At 33.6% G+C, this 20,861-nt stretch overlaps 1 protein-coding gene and 1 long non-coding RNA gene across 2 annotated transcripts in view; both read left to right on the top strand.

The window, feature by feature from the left end:
- Positions 1-302: 302 nt before the first annotated feature.
- LOC149418456 (zinc finger SWIM domain-containing protein 4-like) overlaps positions 303-20,861 on the top strand; it is a 169,275-nt gene continuing 148,716 nt past the window's right edge. The window contains exon 1 of the mRNA XM_089638764.1: positions 303-712. Within this exon, the coding sequence (XP_089494890.1) occupies positions 319-712 (394 nt within the window). The 5' untranslated portion in view covers positions 303-318. The remainder of the gene's footprint in view (positions 713-20,861) is intronic.
- Positions 14,915-16,458, top strand: LOC149418457 (uncharacterized). The gene is made up of 3 exons (XR_016303001.1): positions 14,915-15,173; positions 15,570-15,758; positions 15,874-16,458. It is a non-coding gene; the product is annotated as an uncharacterized LOC149418457 (long non-coding RNA).

Below are 20,861 nucleotides of genomic sequence, written 5' to 3'. Positions count from 1 at the left end.
CTTTATTCCTGGATAAAGTTGTGTAGTGGTATTTTATTCCAAATGTGTCCGAAACAATAGGATTTAAAAAAAAAATGAAAATTTGAAGCCCATTGAATGTTTATTTGTTATGCGTTCTAGCCTCTGTTCCCCACCGCATCGAGGCGTGCCGCTAGGTGGAGGCTTAATAATTGCCCTCCCGACCCTTGAGGGTGTGTGTGGTAGTGAAGTTGGGTGGGGTGGGGTGGAGAGGGGGCGGGGGGCAGGGCTAGGCCCCCCCGCCCTGGGCCCCCCGCGCCAACGCCAGTCTTCCGCGGGCCGCCGCGCGCGCCGTACGCAATGTCCGCGTATTGCTGTCCCCGAGGGGACCTCTGTGCTGATTACACAATATTCCCCGTTTACCGAGTATCGTGCGGCCATATTAATAGTGCTACAGTGCCGCCTCTGGTCGGGCAGTCCAAGATGACACCCGACACCCTGCTGGACATTACGGCTAAGATTGTGGCCGAGAATATCCCCTTCCAACGGATCGAGGAGCGATACGATCGGATCCCCGAGCCCGTACAGCGGAGGATCATCTACTGGTCCTTCCCCCGCAACGAGAGGGACATCTGCATGTACTCCTCCCTCTCCAGGGTGCCCTCGTCCTCCACGGGCGAGCAGCAGAACTTGTCGTTCTGCAAGGGACTCAAACTGCTCGAGTCTGGCTGCGTAGACAGCGTCCTCCAAGTTGGTAAGTCCCCGGAAAACTAATTCAAACTTCCAATCAATCAACCAGCAACCTTTCCAATTCGTGTATTGTCCTCGTTCATTAATTCCCCTCGAATCGATTACCGATTATTCTGGAGCTAAGAAACTACAGAGGATGTAAAACTACACGGATTGAATGGTGTCGGAACAATTCGCGTTGTTTTCTTTGGTTTTGTAAACATTCGCCGTGCCTTTACTTGTGTCGGTGTGACCAAACAAAGCTCGGCGTATTTACTGATCCGTTCTGTTCTCGTTAAATTAAACTTTACTAACAGTGCACCACATCGTGGTAGACCTCAACGACAAAGGATTTTGTTGCTAATTCAACGATTCCGAGAAAACTAAGTGTTCACGGAAAATTCGTTCATTTCCTGTGGCAAAGTAATCCAAAACTCTTATCCTATTTACTTTGAACTTGATAATCTACGTAAGAGATCTAGATTACTTGCGTAATATTATGTTGAACAACAATTATCGAACTACCACTCATCAAGAAACTAGTTACACTTATTTCATTAAACTTTATCTGTTTGGCCTGTTTTTTCAGCAGTTCTGCATTTAGGCTATAGGTACACAATTAAAATAACTGCAAACTATTCACAAACCCATTCGGGGAATCACTATGATGTAAAACTGTTGATTATTCAGTGAGTAAGAACATTCTATTCGAGTGGTTTAGTGTCAGATCGGCTGGAGTAGGTGGAATCGAATGGAATCGATCCAATACGGCGGGATGATTAATTGGTAATGTCATCAATGAGTATGCTGTGCGCCATGGACCACTGCGCATCCACCGCTCGATCAATCCCACGCGCTGAGGGCGAATACTCATTATTTCATGGGGGGCTGTATGCATTTCTTATACGCTGCACCATCCCTTCGGCTCGGCACCAAGCACTTCTAGCCCCTCGTTCCCGTTCGCCGCCCGTCATTACTTATGTATTCTAAAATTACGTTTTTCTATGTTTTATTTGAATCAGAACGCAATAAACATTTCGAATCTGTTCTTAATTTTATCTATGTTATAGAATAGAATGTTATAATTATTTATTTAAATCTTTTTCTAGTTTTAACTACTTAAAAAAAAATCTCCGTTCGATCTGCTAAACATTTTGCGCAATCTTTCGCATGTTATTTTTTAACGAGCTTATTATTCCACGCTCTCCGAGATGGCTTAAATATTAATGAATGTTTTAAGAACGGAATCATTATAGAAACGTGATAAAATGGTATAATATCGACTTGAATTAGTTATAATTTCGCAGCGAACCTAACTGTAAACATTATCAAAGTGGCATGAAAGTTAATGGTAATATCACATAAATTACTGACTTTCATGTCGAAACTTTGGCCTGGGTAGGTAATTATTTAATAGCGGTTTCGTGGGTATACGCACTCTTTATTGCCAAGTATTTTAATATAAAGTGTAAATATTAAAATGTTAAAGTTACGTTTATAACCACAGAAAGTATGTACCTATTTGCGTCACTTTATTCTTAAATGTAAGTACATAGGAGTTCATCATAACTGTGGAAATTTACTTTAACCACACCATTACAATTAATGTTGAAATATAGTTTGCAAATTCGTAAAAAGAATAAAGGAATTTTAAATTTAAAATATTTTTATAATTGCCGATTGGGCTTATGAATGATAGGAAAAGAAGATGAAAAAAGTGTTAATCTAATAAGTTATTTTTTAATAACGTTTTTTTGGCAAATTTGGGTATTTGACAACTTTTGTTGTTGTTTTTAATTATATTCTCAAATCTCTAGTGTTTAAATATCAATTATAAAGAGCTTATAAATACAACAATCAGGGTAAGATTAAAATAAAAATTGTTTGTTTTTCAAAACTATACATAATAATGATAACCCAGAAGCTGCGCCACACAGTGGGCTGAAAATCGCCTTTCATAGACATAGAGACTTGAATTTTCAAGGGTATTTTTTTTGGCTAGAAATGGATTCTGCTGATCATTACTATGCTATAAAATTTCGTACGAAGCAATTGCGTGTACAAATGAAGGAGTTATCATTTTTTAAGAAAAAATTGTATGTCACTGACATTAAAAATGAGGCTATCTCTGGAATCATAAGGTTGGCCATTCTATCCTTACACACAGATATACTACTATTTATTTGTATTTTTTTGACATACTTCGTATTGTGGCGCAACATGCGATTTTTTTTTTAAATCCTCAAATTCGAAAAAATCACTTTTGAATGTTGATGATTCATTTGAATGCTCGATACGAAGTATGTCAAAAAAATACAAATAAATAGTAGTATATCTGTGTGTAAGGATAGAATGGCCAACCTTATGATTCCAGAGATAGCCTCATTTTTAATGTCAGTGACATACAAATTTTTCTTAAAAAATGATAACTCCCTCATTTGTACACGCAATTGCTTCGTACGAAATTTTATAGCATAATAATGATCAGCAGAATCCATTTCTAGCCAAAAAAAATACCCTTGAAAATGCAAGTCTATATGTCTATGAAAGGCGATTTTCAGCCCACTGTGTGGCAGGGATAAGGGACGTGTCCATATGGCACACCGCCGCTACCCCACTGATGCCTTGCATAATTTAATCTTTATTATTTGTCATAGAACGCATATGGAAATGCTTCCGTTGCCTTCTGACAAGCTCTGCTCATGCGGCATTATCATTCATAGATATTTATATATTTTTCTAGTTCTGCAATACGTCAGTCCCTGTCAGCCTTATTATTTATTTTCAATTCATTTTTAATCCTCCGAATAACAGAACGTTCATTACAATAAGTTATGCCTGCGTTTAAAACAGGTTTAGAAATGATATTTTCTTTTATCTATGAAATTATGTATTTTATATCTCTCGTGACTTATATTATATGTACCCTCTTATGAAATTGAGTCCATCGCATAGATAAAGCAGGGGGGTATAATTCCGATCGAAAATTTATCCACCAATGAAAAACTCTGAAAATCTACGGAATAAACTTTCAAAGTTTTTCATTGGTGTATAGTATAATAAGTAGGCTCCGAATGACAATTTTACTATCTATAATATATTAGCTTATCTATGATTGTTTAGGACAAATTTGATTCATACAAAAAGCCCCAAGTTATCAATCTATAGAAGTTGGTTTATGAGATAAAGTACATGCACGAAAACATTTTTTTGGTGAATTTATCGCATTTGCCTTTTCATAGTCTGATATCTGTAAAATAAGTAAAATTATCTGTCTTTCTGTAGCTCCCATTATGGTATACCTACTTCACAAAACGTTCATCGTTTCGATAAGACAAAGTGAAAAGTATTTGGCGAATTCAGCTTATAAAGATGAAGATACAACACTATTTTTTTGTTGTTTTATTTTAAGACTAATTAATAACTAACATTCGTTTAGTGTAGGTAAATAATAAAAAATACTTGGCCTTTCATATGTGTATTTGAAAGGCTAAAAGTATTTTTGAATTTTTCAACTACTGGTTTCAGCAGTGGCGGTTCGTCCAATGAGGAAGTGGAGGCTGTGCCTCCCCAAAAATTGTGTAAAATGGGGAAAAGAAACATAAACATACTTCCAAAATATAGTATAAGCATTTAAGTTACTTCAATTTAAATGTTACCCACACGGAGAAAACTTACTAATAATAAAAAAATTCTAATATTAAGAATCTCTTCAAATAGACAAACGCAGGTGCCAGCTGTTATTACGAACTTCCTAAGAGTTTATCAGGAAGGGGCCTGCAGTCCCGTTTTCAACCGGATTACCAATAATTTTAATATATGTATAAATCGCTAATATTTATTTTTCTTCGAGCATTTCCATTTTCGTATTTCACTAGGACTGGTTGTCTTAATAAAGTTATGTAATTCATAATACCGCATTTTTACGCCAAACAAATTTGCGTAATATTTTCATGACATCAAAAAATATTGAGTTGAGTTTGCGGTGTCATTATTTGTTATAGTTATTGATGTCAGTCTAGAACTATCTATCACTCAATACTAGGTATAAAATAAATAATCCAGATAACTTCAAAGCTTTTAAAATAATACTGGGTGCGATATTTACTTACCGTCAGAGTAGCATAAATGACGCAAATCCGACCAAAATCCACTCTATGATAATGAGTAATGACTCTGATAATATGATTTGAGATTATTTTAAATTATATTCCTCGTGTTATTTAACGTTTTTTGCTGATACAGTTTTAAATTGATAATAAATGTCTTCCACACGTCGACGAATTAACGGTGTTAGATATAATTATTTTTATTGTTTTTATTTCTTGCTTACAGTTACAAAACTCGTTTTGGGTTAATCGAAACATGCCCTATCAATGCCAAATCATAGGTATACATATAAATGATTAAAAAAATAGAATGCAATCTCTACTAAAAATAATAATCAAATTTATTCAAATTTCCAAAGAAATTAGGTCCGAAAAACAACCCATTTGCGCAGAAAAGTAAAAAAAATAATTCAATATTTATAATTAGAACAAGTCATATTTGGAGTAATTAAATGGCTGAAATATGCGTTGGCCTAAAATGATCACATATCGCTAATGTTATAATGAACCAAAACTGCGAAAATCGGGATTATGAATTAAAAACGCAGAAATATCCGTGGATTTACCCACTGTGTTGTGCAAAAAGAGTATTGCTATTTATCTAATTTCTCCACTATTGTAAGATTGTTGCTTTGTGATTATTAAATATTTGCTATATTTTTAATGTCCCTAAAATTATTTAAAACCAAAAAATATTTTGTACTGATTATAGAAAAAACATCTGTCAATTGCAGTTGCGTGATTTTTGGCAATTATTTGAAAAATCTTCAGATCGCGTTTTCTCAAAATATGAAATGCAGATACTTTTATTTATAAATTACACGAGCGATGTCACTGACCACCAAAAAAAGCCAAATTATGGATGTATGCAGTATGCAAACAATTTATATACTCCGATGTCTAAAAACAAAATGATAAACATATATTTAGTTCAAATCAATAAACTAAAGCACTTATATTTAGCTCTGTAACTTGTAACTCTGTATTTTTAACCTAACCTACATAAGTGTTCGCCTTTTATTTTCAATCCAACCCAACTGTGGGAGAATATATTTTTAACATCACTTCGGTTGACGATACTATGGCGTCGCTGGCCTTTGTTAATTTCCCCAAATCGATGTTTAAATATAATAACGACCACGATACAATTTAGTAATTTAGTTGCCTTTGTCTATGGTTTGGGTTCCAGTCTGCGCTCCATTATTTCCTGGCCGTGTTATTAGAGAATTTGACGTTCATCCTTATTCCGGCTCTATGGTCCAAAGTCCAAAGCACCCATTTCCTTCTAATCTATTTGTCCGGAAGATTGCCTTCAAATCGTCAGAAGATTAAAGGCAACTGGAATTAACTCTGGGTAAAAATACTTTATTATAACTTTGAGTGGTCCGGACTGTTCTAACCGAAATAATGTTTAACCGTATGTAAATTTAGTGCGTTTATCTGGCAATTTAGTCTTTCATTCGGGAGGCATAGCGTCCATTCCGCTTATTATTTATCAAGCCGACGCTGTTTAGCATTGGTAATGAGATGCATAAAATGTTTATTATAAACACCCCGATTACATATTAATCGGAATACGAGTAGCTAAATAACTATCACGCCATTTTGCCGCTTTGGGGTAGACAGGGGAAAGTCCGCTACACTCTTTCCTGTCATACGTTCCTCATTTCATTCCCATTCATATATGTATAACCCTTCAATTATTTCATGTCTTCCTAGAGAGTCCCCAACTTCATCCGGCTTGCCTGTCTTCCTTTGAACACTTTTACTTCCCAAAAATAATATACACATATTTTTGTTATATTTCGCGAAATGTAAATGTAACAAATGCTAGTTTATTTTAATCAATATACGTGCTTATCGCGAGGTTTATACTGCCAAAAAAATTTCTTACATTAAATCGTCAAGATTAGCTGTTTCCGATTTGAAAAAATTTCAGTTGTCTAATCATAACAGCTGAACTGATATATCGATATCTTTCGAGAATGGACACGTTCATCGTCATTCGAAATCAAACATAATCAATAGAAAACTAATTTTTCAGCTGTAACACAAGATATTTAAAAAATAATAAAGCAGATATAAGCAGTTATTCTGATGTCAAATTATCTTCTGCTAATTAAATTATTATGGATACATTAGTAATGGGCATAATCGAAACATTTTCTAATCTTTATAGTAATCGATTATTTCGTTCGGATACAATCATAATATGCATAATTACACGAGGGCTGTTACGGCCTAGGTATACGTTATCTATGGAAGACTAGATATCTAGTTATAGACTTAAAACTTAATTCTGCATCCAAAAGAGGAACTATCTGAACCACATAACCATGCCACTGACTGCATGTAAACGTTTATACTTACATTATTTCACTCTGCACACTACAGACAGTAACAACTCAGTGGAACTTCACAAGCAACATTTATAAAGATGATTTCAAACAAAGGATAATTCCCGTTTACTAATTCTAAATAAAGCTGGACAGACGGCGGAGCCATTTGGGCACGATCCAAATTAGGGGCACACACACGACCGAGCCGAGCCACGCCAAGCCAAGCCAAGCCAAGTCAGTTATATCTATGTCATCATAGAGTGAACAACTCGAAATCGTGAGCCAAAATCGTAATGATACATAAAATTGGATATTTTTCACAAATAACCAAAAAGTTTTATTTAATATACAAATATTCAAAGTTTATTTTATTTAAAAATAATTGTTGGTTGCTTGGTTCTGTCATCTTTAGACATATTTGAAGATATTTCGTAAATATGTAAATAATCGATAATTTCGAAATGGATATCTCGATTATGCCCATAGCTAGCAGACATTGAGTAAAAAACCAAAAAGCCTTTGTTTTAAAATGTGGATCCATTCTGTTCCGGAAGACCGACTAATCCGGGCGATTAGTTTCCGAACCAGGTAAAAAGTCTAGAGATGGATAGGTCATCGACCCGGGTATGTTAATAATTGGCGCTTCCCACGCCATCCAGTGGAAGATCTTTACCCAGCATCCCTCAGGAGAAGAGAGTTGAGATGACCGTTGCATGATCGCAAGATGTAGTGCAGCATGCAACGTGCAATCTACGAACACGATCATCCCATTCACCCCGACACGCCACTTACTTTAAAAACCCTTAAAACTTTAACCATGCCAAATTTTGGTTAGTTAATTTAGTAATCATCATATTTTTCTTAATTTCGCCAAAAATTGTTAGGTTTGTAGTTGCGTTTACTTGTCACGACGTCTGTGTTAAAAATGCGATGTTTTTTGCAATTGTTTGCGTGTGTAAATTCAATCATGTTCTAATTTTTAAATTTTGAATTCATAATTTTTTATAGAACTCTTTTGATTTTAGACCACGTGTATTAATGGAATGTCAATGATGTATGCTTTTAATTTTTTTTACATGAACCCTACACAGGAGGTCCCTAGGAAAATAATTTCCCTCGGGGCCTATGAACTTTGAGGATGCTGTGTGAAGGGTATTTTTAAGGAGAGGCAGTTCTGGAAAGGAAAAAGGTGTGAGGGGTGGGTATAGGGATCATGGTGTTCATGAATTATTTGGCGTACCTAACGATTCTACTACAGCAAAAATGGTTTTAACACTAGAAAGACCGAAGCGGTCATTTTGACCGTTTCTTGATGTAATATGACGATATTTTGCTTAAAATTTATGGTAATGATCTGATTTTTTTTTACTTTTCATGATTCATGTTTTAACGACCATTGTGAAAAAAACAGGTAAGTACCTTTTTTATTTATCGAAATATAATGATTTATACCTACAAAGACCGCCGCGGTCAATGTGACCGTTAGGGCCATTTTAAGCTGGGTTTGTTTAGGATCTTCTTTATCCAAGTTACGCTCGCGGGGTTTATAATGCTAGCCACCTGTATATTGACTTATGTATTATGGTTGACATTATGGGGACCCCTCATATTCAAAGAAACTATGAGTAAGAACAGGTTCAAAGAAATTATGAAATATTTGCGTTTTGATTTGCGAACTACGAGATCTTCACGACTGGCAACTGATAAATTTGCACTAGCATCGGCAATTTGGAACAAGTTCTTAGAAAACTGTAATCTGTGTTACGTTCCTGGTGAAAATTTGATGGTCGATGAACAGCTTTTTCCTAGCAAAACTCGTTTTCCGTTTACTCAGTATATAGCAAATAAGCCTGACAAATTTGGAATAAAGTATTGGCTTCTAGTGGACTTAGATACTAAATACCTATGTAATAGATTTCCATATTTAGGTAAAACTGTGGAACGTTCAAATGAGTCATTACCAGAATATGTAATAATGAAACAACCGTTTCTCAAAAAGGGACGAAATATCACAACTGACAATTTTTTTACTTCGATGAAGCTGGCAGAGAAATTATGAACTGAACAAACAAGTATTGTCGGACGATGAGAAGGGCCTGGAGAGAAATACCAGCAGTTTGCAAAACCGTTTGTACTCCACGTTATGAATAATTTATTTTGAAGGATAAAAATGGTACTACACTAAGGACGGGTTGTTTCGGAGAAGTTGAACAATTCATCGAATTTCAACGTTCATTTTCAAGTTCTGTGAAAGATTTTTTAAAGTTCTGTTTTAATTTCAGTTTTTTCAAGCACCTAGCCTATGATGATATAATAACAGAACTTGAATAGGACTTTCACAGAACCCGGAAATGAACGTTGAAATTCGATGAATTGTTCAAATTCTCCGAAACAACCCGTCCTAACTGTTTATCTAGGAAAACCGAAGAAAAATGTAATGATATTGAGTACAGTAGACAAATTTTCAATTTGGCGACAGAACAAAGAAAATTCCCGAAACGATTGAATTTTACAATTCTACAAAATATTGTGTCAATATAAATATTACGTAAGAGCTGGAAGTAGAAGGTGGCCTGTGCACGTTTTCTACAACATACTTAATCTAACCGCTATAAATGCATGGATAATTTATAAAAAAATATATCTCGTCACAATTTTACTCTATAGCTTGTTGGAGAACTAAGGACAGCATATACAAATAGCAGAGCTGGTGCAGTTGTGTTTGCTCCTGAAAAATTGACAGAAAGGGAACCGGAAAATAAAACTTCTAAAAGACAACAGTGCCAAATTTATAAAAAATGTAAGCAAAATAAAACAACCGACACATATGATAATTGTAAGAAATCTGTTTTCGGAAAGTGCCTCGGATATTATTAAAAAAAAACAGTTTGTACTAAATGTGCACCTAATTAATTAAAGTTTATCATTTTAATATATAATTATTGTTTAATTTATTTAATATTATGCCAAATATTACACAACTACAATAATAATAAACTCGCATGTTATCAGCGGTCAAAATGACCGCTGTGGTCTTTATAGGTATGGAGCAGTACCCGGTCTTTCTAGTGTTAAATTATTGTATAGCCTTGTAAAATGTCATTTGACTTAAGAGGAAGCTACAAGCCAAAAATGTGTATATTCTTGGTATACCTTATATCGTAGGTAATAGGCATTAAAATCGCTTGCCAAACGGAGTCTAGAAACGTTCAACGTTAGTTGATTCAAGCAAACAACTGATTTTTACTAAATTAATTTTGTAAATAATTTTATAAGAAAGCAAAAAAGTTAATCAAGTGAAACTGTCACAGATAATCTTAGCTATAAAAATTTATTTTTTTCAAAGTTTTTTCATTTATGCGTTCATACATTTCTAATGAAATTTTTTTTTTTTTTAGTAGTTTGGATTTATATTTTTTATTGAGTAATTTATTTTTTTATTTGTATTCTACTCAAGCAAAGCGATAGGAAAACCTTCAATTTAACTAAAGCATATTTTTTGGTTTTCATAATGTACGCCAATTCGTTATAAAGATTAATAAAAAAAGTGATTTGGCATTAAGCTTCGCCTTAACACGTTCACGTATTATTAAAGAGTTGCCATTGAAAGCTGAATAAGAAGGCACCAACGAAATTACTTGTTCATTGCGATCCAGACCATCACTTGTGGACAGAGGGTTAATTTTGATGGGTGTTCTCGCGAAATCCTATATCACTTCTTACATAATTTGATATCCCTTAGGAGCAATGTATCATAGAATATTATAAAATATTCCGAAATTAATCCCTGAATTCAACAAGGACCCTAGAACAAGAACAAGAATTCCCGTAGTATGTATTAGTACAACTTGTAAGATAAGGGTCGTTAACCCTCCTAGAATAAGGGATATAAAATATGAAAGTCGTAGGTGGTTGTAATAATAACACAACATTTGTATAACTTTGTTTTATCAAGGCGATGCACTACGTCGTGTAATATTTTAAATTCAGCCGCTATCAATAACAACCCTTACGTAGATGGCGATAACGTTTAAATTCCCGCTTAACACCATCCGCCTGTTTTGATTTATGCAAGAAAAAAAAATGGCCAAAAAGTGCCTTTTATTTTATTTTGTTAATGTTCAGGCATAAATATTTAATTTTTTTTTCGATCATTTTATAAACAACTTAATTTGCCACATTATACAATACATTATTTTTTTCTGGACTTATAAAAAGACTTATCTAAAAAATACTCGATTATCTCAAAGGCCAAGATGTATTCTACTCGCAGTATTTAATTAAAGCACCTGAAACATTTCTAGGCGACCAAATTTTCAAACCAAAAACGTGCAAATAAAGTGCGCTATGCAAGAATGTAATGTTGCAGTTGCAATTCTATGCAATGTTCCTTAGTACCTGCTCTCACCATTTTAAATATTGAACTCGGTGATAACGTTTTTCTGTGTTTGGTCGTGTTTAGAGTTGAGAGAACAAAATAGAAAGAGGTTCTAGTATTATGACTTCTCGATATAAACCTGTTGTACTCTATTCGGCATCTCAATGCCACGTATTTGTGTCAAACAGCTCATATTGGTTTTATTTAAATATGTAAGATGCAAATAAGGAAATTAATGGCGGCGTACCTTCTAGTGAGTTCACGGGTCACCAGCACCATAAAAATATCATTAATATATTTCAATTATTTTATGAAACAACCACATTTTTCAAATTCAAATTAAAAACACCAACGCTTGTTTCGTAATGTGAAACATAGCAGTGTTCCAACAGTACACGGAGAAAAACGAGTAGGTATTGCTGATTTATTAAAATTAGTTAAGAATTGGATTTCAGACCACTTCCTAATAAACTTTTAGTACATTCCTAATATTTCGGAACACGTGTTTATGCACCTGCCTTAATAATATACTAATGCTAAATCACTATTTTGATTAATCTTTATAACGAATTGGTGTACATTATGAAAACCAAAAAATATGCTTTAGTTAAATTGAAGGTTTTCCTATCGTTTTGCTTGAGTAGAATACAAATAAAATAATAAATTACTCATTAAAAAATATAAATATAAACTAGTAAAAAATATTTTTTTTCAATTTAAATGTATGAACGCATAAAGGAAACAACTTTTTAAAAATACAGTATTATAGCTAAGATTATCTGTGACAGTTTCACTTGATTAACTTTTTTGCTTTCTTAAAAAATTATTTACAAAATAAATAAAAACCAGTTTTGTGCTTGAAATCGAACGATTCTAGACTCCGTTTGTCAAGCCATTTTAATGTCTATTACCTATTATCTATTATATAAGGTGTACCAAAAATATACACATTTTTAGCTTTTAGCTTCCTCTTAACACATGTTCCGACATCGTGATAATACATTCGAAATTCAAAAGTTTATTAGAAAACCAATCAATTCTTTCGTTAAGTTCGTGCAGTCCCGTTTTTAATCGGATTACGAACAATTTGAAGAGATTCTTAATAAATTAGCATTATTTTATCAGTCAGCTTTCTGCGTGTATTTATTTTAATAAATAATTGAATCACCAATCGTCACTGGAAAACAACATTAAGATAATAGTAAGTAAAATAAGTTTTCAGTAAAGAAATGATAATATTTAATAAGTCTGATTGCATATTTAATTATAATATTTACAAAAACTCCTAATAGATAGGTACCCTCTCGTGCTACAAATTTCTGATTTGTTTATCTATGATAACTCACTTGTTTATGAATTAGTAATATTATCAAGGTGATTAATACATTAATATAACAGTTCCCATTTCCGTACTAAGAAATTAATATTACGTAGGTTTTAACGCTTCTTGTATTATTTATTTAATTATTAATTTAAACGCCCCGATGAAATGTTTACATGGTAAATATTTTTACAAGATTTACTGTTTTTTTAAATTAAAAACACCAAAGCTTGTTTCATAATGTGAAAATATAGCAGTGTTCCAACAGTACACGGAGAAAAACTAGTATTGCTGATTTATTAAAATCCAGTTAAAAAGGGATTGCAGGTCACTTCCTAAAAAAACTGCATTTGCCTTGATAATATATAATGACGAATTTGAAAATATTAGGATTTTTATGAAGACGTGTTCCGACATCTTGATAATACATTCGTACCTAAAAGTTTATCAGGAAACCTAACAATTCATTCGTTAAGGGCCTGCAATCCCCTTTTTAACCGGATTATGAATAATTTGAAGAGATTTTTATTAAATTTGCAATACTCATTTTTCTCAATGTAAACCTTATTTGTTAGTAGTACCCATACGGTGTCCGGGGGTAAAGTGCGGGGATGTGATTCTACATGATGGTAGAAGTAAAAGAGATAAATAACTTTTTAATTTAACATAAAAACTACCTTAACCTTTCGAGCGTTTTAGGGTCATATATGACCGGGTGATCTAATTTTATAAAAGTATTTTTATCTTCTTTCTATCTTGCTGAAAATATTTATTATTTTTAAATTAGAAAGAAAAATAATAATTCTCTCCAGTTTGCCTCAAATTTACACTTATTTATTTGAACGAGATAAAAGGGAAGGTGCAGTTTTCTTACAAATTCCCAAACAAAACGAACGAGCTTTCAACATAACGAGTTCAATTTTTCTATGGTTGGAGTAAAATGTGGTTAGCTTTTTAACATTTTCCTGGTTTGATATTAAAATTTTATTATTTAGAAATAATAATGTTTATTTTAAATGCATACACCGGAAAGATAATTTTATGTAGTATCTAAAACAGTATTTGTTTTTAGGAAAATTAAAAAATAAGATGTATATAGTGCATTTGAAATACACAGAAAATATTCCAAACTGAACATATGTGATGAAATTACTGTAGGGTTTAACGCGAATTTCGAAAAAAGTTATTTATCTTTTTTACTCACATAGAATAATCTCCAGAAGTTAGCGCACTTAACCCCCGGACATCCTGATTATAATAGCTTAAGCGTTATTACGCAGTAATTTCATATAAATTGTCGAATGAGTAGCTCCATCTGAATAATCATGTATAGGTATTTACATGTATGTTTTCATTAGTTGAATACATAGTTCTATCTACTACCATACATACCCGCCTACTTTCATCTCAATACTAATTTACTTCAACTGATTTATGTAGTCTGCCTTTATAAATTTACTACTATTTTGTAGAAGCATAATCAAGATGATTTTTTGCTGAACGATAAAGTAATGTTTAAGAGACAATGTTTTTTTGCATATCACAAAGGATTACATAGTATTTTTAAGCAATAATTATTAGCCTGAAACACCTATATAAATTGAAAAAATCTTTCGAGAACAAATATATGCTTCGTCTGGGATGACCAACTGAAAGTCTTCTTTCTAGACTTGCCGATAAACAAGTCGTTTTGTTGGCATACTGACTGCTTGAACTTTGTATTACTCTTCGGTGTTCTTCTTCGGTCAACCACCTGATTTTAGATTCATTCTTTAAAAAAGAGTCATGGGTTCGATGAGAATTTCATTTTGGCAGCCAATAAGACGCTAGACCAGTTGAAACATTCATTATCTTATACCTTAACTAACTAACTAACCGTCACGCCGTTTCCTCGGGGTAGGCAGAGAGACGGACCGCCAAACAACTTGGTCTTAGCACACACTTCTATTCATACATACTCTTCTATTATTCTGACTCTTGACATGGCCCAACCTTAGAGTAATAATATACAAGAGACCGCACTAATATTTGTACAAATCGTTGACATACTCGCAAAATAATGCTCTCCCTTTTAGCTCGGTTCCATTAACGTACAAAAAACAGAGACAAACAATTTCTGTTAAAAACATACTGTCTAAACGGTATGAAGCGAGTTTTTAAAGCGGGCGAAGTTCACACCAGTTTGATCTGTCATCCGTGCGTAGGCTCAAAAGTGCAAACATATTGATATTTTTACGTTAATTGAGCGAATTTAAAAAAAAAAACGCTATGGCTATATGTGCTATGTATGGGTGCTTCAACCGAAGCTCGACAGGAACAAAAAAAATCAGTTTTCACAGGTATTTATTAAAGAATTCATGTTTTTCACTGTATTCATCTTTGATATCAAATATTTTATATCCTTAACTACAAAACCACAAGTAACTTCCACCATTATATAAACAATCCTTGCACTATTTGTATCTATATAATAAACATCCGTTTTGTATGCGTTTTAATGCACTTTTAATATGTTTAACTAACAAGAAATCTTGGCTAAATTATAATAATGCAACTTACCTATTTCAGTCGGCATCTGAATGTATCTCTGTCTCTTTCTCTCTCATAATATGAACGCTAATTTGTTGGTAAATGGACAGAGACGGAATAATTTTTGTCTTTGTTTTTTTTTTCGTTATAAAAAATTCAGGGCTGTGCTGAAATTGGTTTAGTATTAAATATTTAACTATTTACAGTTTTCTAAAGGATGAAAAAAAGCTAATGAAATGGATTCGTGCAACAAATCGGGAAAATTGGACTCCCAAATACCACAGTGCAATCTGTTCCGCACATTTGAGCACTTAGACACAACGAAAACAAAGGTCCGTCTAACGGATTTCGCGGTGCCTCAATCTAATTTAAGAGTACCCTTGGTTACACAAAAGGTTTTTATGATTTTTTTTTCATCCGCTTTGACACCACCATAAAAAATATTTGGTAATGACTATTAACTAATAAACCACTAACTTACTATTAACTAATACAGAATAATATTTTCAGATTATACCAAACTCAAATGTGTCCTCCCCGCCTGTGTCAGATTAGTTTATCCATCAGATGACGTAATTTTAACTTGTACAAATAGTGAACGGGTTTTCAGAGAGGCGCTTAGCCGATCTGGCGGTAAAATAATGTAATATCTTAATGATATCTTACTTTCTCACATGTTAGACCAGTGACCACTGTTTATTTTGAATTATAACATTTGGAAGCGTATTTTATCATCTTTCCAAAACAGTTTTTAGTTTTCGGATACATTCAGAAATATTCTATTTATTTGGATTTTTTTGCTAAACGGAAATATTTCGACTCTCTGAAAAAATACTGTCGAGGCCTGAAGAGTTAGGTTAATTTTCGATGGAAATGAAATTTATTTTATAATTTTATTCACATGATAATAACTTTCTAATTGTTCATATTTATAATGTAATATATTAAAATATATATACTAGAAATTGCATTTGATTATTTACGACTCACGACAAAATACCTAATTGTTTTAACTTTTGACAACCCTGCATCAGTTTGTAGACCAAATGCCCTTTGGTCATCTTTGGTCCAAAACCACTTACAACATTTCGCATAGCACGGTCTCTTGTATATTATTACTCTAAGGGCCCAACTCAAGTATCTGATTCACTTGATCGTGCCATATATTCTTCGGGCGTCCCCAAATTCTTCTACCATTCACACTTATACCTTAGCTACCTATATAAAAGACGAACTACTATTCCAGCTTCCCGGATTTTATTTTAATTGTAATTTATAACTAGAATAATACTGGATGAATTATTTTAAATGTTTATCAAAGCAGGCGAATATATTTTTCTGAAAGAACTTGTACAATTCCTCGTTGAGAATGCCTCCATTAAGAGCAGTGGTTTTTATTAATTATGCATTTGTTCAATGGGTGATTAAAATAATGTTCAAACAAATCAAATAAAAATGCAAACCAAAGCCAGTCTATGCAACATTACATGAAGTGTTTAATGTTTGCATTATTATGTTCTTATGGAATATCATACATTCATTTCTTATAAGGATTTCTTACTGACAGTGCAACATTCATAATGCACTGTGCTGCAAACTCGGATATTTACAAAAGTAATAATATCTCTGAGTTGGCCAACAACCACCAATAGCAACTTGTAACAAAAAACCTTTTATTGGAAAGGTTCTCCTCGGCGCAGATCACAAATATTCCGGATAGCTATTGTTGTTAGAGGCGCAGACCATACCCATCCCAAATCTCAGCCAGTGTCTGTGTCAGGCAGTCAAGGCATATCTGAAGAGTTTCGTAGCCTCCTAGCTATGGCCCATGGTCGTTTGCCAAATATTCTGAACAGTTCATATCCGACTGTTTTAGATGCGTTCCATTGCCAGAAATTGGTGTTAGCGCGTTTAAAATTAATTTATTCTTTCAAACATGTTATTTCAACTTATAGGTATAGGTATGTAGGCTTGTAGGAATTACACGTTTATTTAAATATCACAGGGTAATTTAACTACAGTAGAGTACTGTAGGTACTGTATCGTTTTGTACATCGCGATTGAAGTGATATTCCACAAAAGTTACGCAATAAGGATTAGATTATTATCTTGCAACCTACCAGCTACAGCAAAAAAACATATGACATTTTACTGGCAATGCAAAGATATAAACAATTTAGAACAATGGACTAACTTGTCACCGAATAATAACAATCATAATTTAAATAATTTGCATAGCGCCAGGCTCAGGTATTAGTTTCTCTCACCAATAATAACAATAATATTTGGATGATTTGTATCGCGCCTGTTTTGTGCAAAATCACCTCAAGGGCGCTGTGCAAATTTATATTTATTTATTTATTTATTTATTGGATGATTTGTATAGCGCCGCTTTTGTGAGATATCACCTCAGGGGCGCTTTACAGTTGATGCAGATATTACAAAAAAAAATATCTATATTACAAATTGAAATTGAAATTAAGTTAAATAAAATGAAGTACAGAAACAGATGACACGAAGATGGAGAATCTGCTGCAAGAATCCTAGGTGGTGAGGAAACTGGACCAGCTGCTACAGCGAGAGAGTGCACCGCGTCCACCAACAGTTTCAACATTTCTACAATGATCTATGTTATTACTAACTATATATGGAGATAATATAATACAGTACAATATCTGGTAGGTCACTTGAGATTAAAACTTAATTAACATTATCTAATTGTTTATTAGTGAAGTTTAGATACAGGATTTAGGACGTAATTGGAAAATAGCCTATCGCGTTCAAATTCTCGTTGTTGTCCTACCCCAACATTTGGATCATTGATATAACGGGTTAAAAGTGCTTTTTGTTTTGGAAAAATCTACTAAATTCTTTTTTTTTTACTTATCGATTTATATCCCGAACCTTAGTCTAGTTATAAGAAGTAGAAAGGCTTGTCTTTTGTATTATCTCCAGAGACTACAAAACTCTACATTTCAGTTGGTTGGTGCATATTCAATAATTTCTTTGGGGGATTTGGTATTCAGTTCCAAAATCCCATAATCTTGTTCTGGTTTCAGTTTACAGAACGCCCTGCTAGCTTTCAGCATGGCAGACATATTCTATACAAATCGAATATCGCCTTATTGAAAAACTACTCTCAAACCCTCCCGAGATCTTTCAAGAGCTTTTAGGTACAGACACCACAAAAACATGATTTAAATTCAATTTCCGAGTAAAAATCTTACATTATTTCAAGTGGTTATACTATTTTCTTTTGTGTATGTTTCAAACCTTTTTATTTGGTGTCTCCGAACTGTAGTTTTAACTGTGGTTTTCAAGACCTTTTCTTGTGCGCGAAGCGCATTCTTTTTTCACTTCCCCGGTCCTGCGTTCTTATTGCATAGTTCCATCCCAAACGCATCAAAAATTGCATCTAGTGCGAACAAAGTTAAAAAGGGAAGGATCATTCGTACCAATTTTGAATTTAGATAATGCATCTCTCAATTTTTTTTGCTAGAGCCCTCATTTTGCCCACCCTTATTAGGCAGTCGTGTGTATGCATTTTTTGTTCGCTGCACCTCGATTATCCGCCCCCTCCTAGGCCGGGGATATTAAGGCGGGGGTGAGGAGGGGAAGAAGAACAAAAAACCTCTACCTGCTGCAAGCAAGCAAGCTACATAGGACAGCGGGCACCGTGGTATTACTGGTATTTAACAGACCTTCAACCTCAATCCTGCCTGGTGCCGACTGGCGACTGGCGACTGCCGCAGCGAACTACTGTTTAGCCGAACTTCCGATAAAATTCCCAAAAGTTCATTGTTACAACTTTATTTCAAATTTTACTTATGGGTTTCTACCTATCAAGCTTTAAAACATTATTTGGTAATGATATCTACAAAAGTAGCTTACATAACTTAGGTTTAATTAATCGTGTCAGGTATTCCTGTTAATTACATCCCCTTGTTTCATAAAAATACTTAGTAAATTTGACTAGAAAATATCTTAAATTGTAGCTATGGAAAATAAACGAAAAACGTTGCTTAAGACGTAGTTTGCATTAAAAAATAATCGCAGAGGAATTATAGCGTTCATATTTATTTACTAATTTAAGCCCGTCGGACTTTTAAATAAACAATTATAAATTAATTAGTGCATTCAAATTAACAGAATAATAATAATATCATCACACTAGAATTTTTATGTATTCTATGAAAAATCATCGCATTTTTCTATTACAGTGGCTTTTTATATGACACATGAAATAAGTAGTTAGTAATAATTGTTTTATTTGCCGAAATATGTAATTAAAATTCTCGGAAAGAGACGTCAGAGCCCCAATTCTCACGCCTGGTTTTGTATGCAAAATTAAAGAGTGACTAAACCTGGAGAACACTCATCGTATAATAATAATACATATTAATATTTGGATGATTTTTATAGCGTCGTTTAGTAATAATAATATTTGGATGATTTGTATAGCGCCGTTTTTGTGCAAAATCACCTCAAGGGCGCTGTACAAATATATAAGACATTTCTACAATTATCTATGTTATTACTAACGATATATGGAGATAATTTACAGTACCATACTTACCTGGTGGGTCACTTGAGATAAACACTTATTTAACATTAACTAATTGTTTATTAGCGAAATTTAGATACAGGATTTAAGATATAATTGGAAAATTGGATATAATTGGACTTTTTCTCAGGAATGGTGTATTTAATTTGAGGGTATGACAGCTTAAGTTTTAGTTTAGACCTGAATTCTGTTGGATTGGTTATGGATCTTAGTTCCGGAGGAAATTTATTCCAAGTCTTCGGCCCAGATACTCCGAAAGCGCGGTCACCAAACTTAGTATTTGGCTTGCGCTTAGGTTCCATCAGTCTGCCTATAGCTGATGATGTTACTGATCTAAGAGTTGACTGCCTCAGACCAGTGTTTTCCAGACGCATAGTTCAGAAATGCAGGGTGTGGCCATTGATGGATTTAAACACCATTCAGCACAATTTGTACTGGATTCTTTCAGGGCACTTGAGCCAGTGAAGGTTACGAAGGTGTTCTGAAATGTGCGAATATTTAGAAACCCCGGCTATGAGCCGTGCTGCTGCATCAAACACTAATTGAAATTTTGTCAATTTGATATGTTGGATGTAATCGAGACGTGAGTGTGTAAATTCACCTCAATGACGCTGTACAAATACACAATATATTTCTACAATGATCTATCTTATTAATAAAAATAACTATACAACAGTGGACTAGACAAACTATTATCAACTTATGGCAACAAATTGCATCCACCGGTTCGTTGATCACTAATACAAAACCATAATGTGTACAATAAATTTCACCAATGTACGTGATGCTGCGTTAGAATGTTCGTATATTATTTTTTATTAATATTTTGTAAAGACAGATAATATATAGGACAATATTTAATTTATTTATGAAACTTAGATTTGCAATAATTCCATTATACATTTATGAATACGACTTTCTGAAGAAATGACTT

The sequence above is a fragment of the Hesperophylax consimilis genome, chromosome 13 (assembly GCF_061612785.1).
Source record: "Hesperophylax consimilis isolate HC1 chromosome 13, BYU_Hcon_1.0, whole genome shotgun sequence".
NCBI lineage: Eukaryota > Metazoa > Arthropoda > Insecta > Trichoptera > Limnephilidae > Hesperophylax > Hesperophylax consimilis.
This window is presented reverse-complemented; position numbering and strand designations above follow the sequence as displayed.